Source organism: Ruditapes philippinarum, unplaced genomic scaffold (assembly GCF_026571515.1).
Source record: "Ruditapes philippinarum isolate M1 unplaced genomic scaffold, ASM2657151v2 ctg15502_1_1_1_1, whole genome shotgun sequence".
NCBI lineage: Eukaryota > Metazoa > Mollusca > Bivalvia > Venerida > Veneridae > Ruditapes > Ruditapes philippinarum.
Window position 1 is genome coordinate 990 of NW_026864843.1, and position 2,764 is coordinate 3,753.

Below are 2,764 nucleotides of genomic sequence, written 5' to 3' on the forward strand. Positions count from 1 at the left end.
TTTGATTAAATTAACATCCATTATCCATTTTGTATCTTAATCACATGCCAATCTACCACTTATTGTAAAAGGCTAAAAACTTAATTTATCATAAATCATTTAAACATACTTATTTTCCGTGATTTTATAATTTGTTGAGTAATTGCATAATTTACAATAAAAAGTAATTATCTTTTTTGTATATTTTAAATTTTCTGAATTTAGGAAATGTGCAGGTCATTTGACGCATGTCCTGTGATAATAGATGACGAAAATGAAAACAACTTTGTCAAGGAACTCATTCGGTCAACGACGGACCAAAGTTCGTATATCTTAAAAATTCTTAAATCATTTTCAATTTCTTTCCTCGGTTCGTTTTCTATCGGCATTCGTGATTATATTACTACGCATTTAAACTCAAACCGTATATTATTTTACAACAATCACTCAGAATTGATATCTATTTCCTAATTTTATTAACTTGAGCGTTGAGAAAGCTCGAACCACACTTTACCCACATTCGAGTCGGCTTTCAGGTGCTAACCAGTATTGATGCCATTCGATCAAATGTGGTCATGACTCCAGTAACGTTCCGTAATAACAAGGCCGTATTTAAACGTGTTAAAAAAAACTTACTGCTTAAAACCATTGTTTGACTCAGCTGCCTGCTGATCATGTGTTAATATGTATGGCTTTAAAATAACTCTGGGAATGACGACTTCGGGATCATAATTATAATCTTATTGGAGGTAAAGTATTTCTTTCAAGGGCGAAGCTTTTTGTTTAATGATATATTGGAAGAAATAGAAGCAAATATATTAGTTTATGGGATTATTAATTGTTGTTTAAACAGACGGAATGTATCATGGTTGTATTTTCTCTTTTGTACATTCATGTTTCAAATGATTCCCCATTGAGCAAAATACATCTCAATTACTGGTCATTTTAAGATCATGACTTTAAAAAAGCCCTTGTTTAATTTAAGTTGGATTTCAAGGTGTTTTTTTTTCCATGTATTTAATACCCTTTTCACTGCAAGTGATTACACAATGTAACAAGAATCATGATTGCATGCCATCGTCTTGCATGTCATCGTCTTGATTTTGTTTGACATGTGCAATTCAGTACAATGTTTGATGACTACATTAAATTTTAAGATAAAGACGATGAAAGTCTTTACGAGCCTACGTCAATTCTTTTTACTAATCAACCTAAAGGAAATGAAAATGATAAGGGTAATGTTGCAAATAGAGCGTAATGCTAGAACACACATTCGTGCACTATTATTATGTAGCTTAAAGTATGTGTTTTTAAAATCCTTTAAGTTTAAATAGACTGGAATGTTAATATATATAATTTTCTTTTAATAAAATGTCATTTGTTACTCTTAATTATCTAATATGACTTTTTTCAGATAACGACACTGCTTTCTTTACTGGGTTCGCAGACTTAATCACTGAGGGTACATGGGTAGAATACGGTACCAATAACCAAATGACCTTCCACGATTGGGGGAGCGGTGAACCAAACTTAGGAACGCTGGAAAATTGTCTGGCATTCTTTTTCCCAATGGACTTGAAATGGGTCGATATTCCTTGCGAATGGGACCTGAGAACCATATGCGAGATAGATGCATAATCGAATGTGCTAAAAATTTGATGACATTGTATTTTATATCGGTGTTTGTATACAGTCAGTCAGGTGCATTTTTTACAAGTGGCACAAACGTTTTAATGAAATCATGCGCCGACATTCTTGAACATCCTTTTATTATTCTTATTACAGGCAAGGTACTCAAACAAGATTCAGATGAGTTGATTTAATCACCCTCCTGCTAAGACAATATGTTTAAAGTAACTGCAAGGCATTCGTATTTATTTTTAACACAGTCAGATATCAAGTAATTTAAAGATTTGGTCCAACAGTTTTGCTTGTTTTGTTTGGTTGTTTTCCTTTTTTTTGGGGGGGGGGGGAGGTAGCGGGGATACGTTCATTGTATGACGTCATGACAAGTCGATCTTGTTTTACATATTTTATATTTTACTATTGCATTATGCTTATACTTTAATTCAGTCATATTTGTTACATAAACATTTACATACAAACCTTTGACATGATTTTCCTAAAGCAACAAGAATACATAACATAACTTATATTACCTGAAATACGATGAAAAATTGAAAGTTTCAATTAATATATCGTTGTAAACATAAATTGTTCGTTATTTTGTTGTTTTCATGTTTTATTAGATATATATCACAGTTTGCATATTTACAAAACAAAAAACGTGAGACATATTGTCGTTAAGTTAGTTTTCAAAGGGAGGTGGTATAAGACACTTTTCTTAAATTAATTTTCGCTGTTTCCTTGAACGGGGTCTTTCAAATAGAATTCTATTTGAAATACCCTGCCCTGAGCGTGAAAAGTCAACTCATTCACTCATTGATAAGAACTGGTTGGTTCCAAAAACCGATTTGGGAATATTTCAATGAGCTTATAGCTTCAATCACAATCTTAACTAAATTCTGTATAAACCAATCTTCAATAATTGACGTAACCGAAGTAATGTTACGTAAGTTTCAGAAAAAAAGATGAACGCTGTCATAAAGTACCGCACAACTTTTTACAGCTATAAACATTACCTGTAGCTGTGGGTTTAAAAAGGAGAAAAGTTAGGTCCCTCAAAAACACTGGTCTAAAAAGTCAAAAAGGTGAAAATTGCAGATTCATTTCGATAGTGATCATGAGAGATTATAAAAGGTGCACTAATACTCACGACCCGTAG

At 32.4% G+C, this 2,764-nt stretch overlaps 1 protein-coding gene across 1 annotated transcript; it reads left to right on the forward strand.

The window, feature by feature from the left end:
* Nucleotides 1-207: 207 nt before the first annotated feature.
* On the forward strand, nt 208-1,894 carry LOC132727008 (perlucin-like protein). Its single transcript, XM_060712418.1, has 2 exons — nt 208-301; nt 1,394-1,894. The coding sequence occupies exons 1-2, from the start codon at nt 208-210 to the stop codon at nt 1,615-1,617; spliced, it is 318 nt and encodes a 105-aa protein (XP_060568401.1). The 3' UTR covers nt 1,618-1,894.
* The last annotated feature ends 870 nt before the right edge of the window (nt 1,895-2,764 follow it).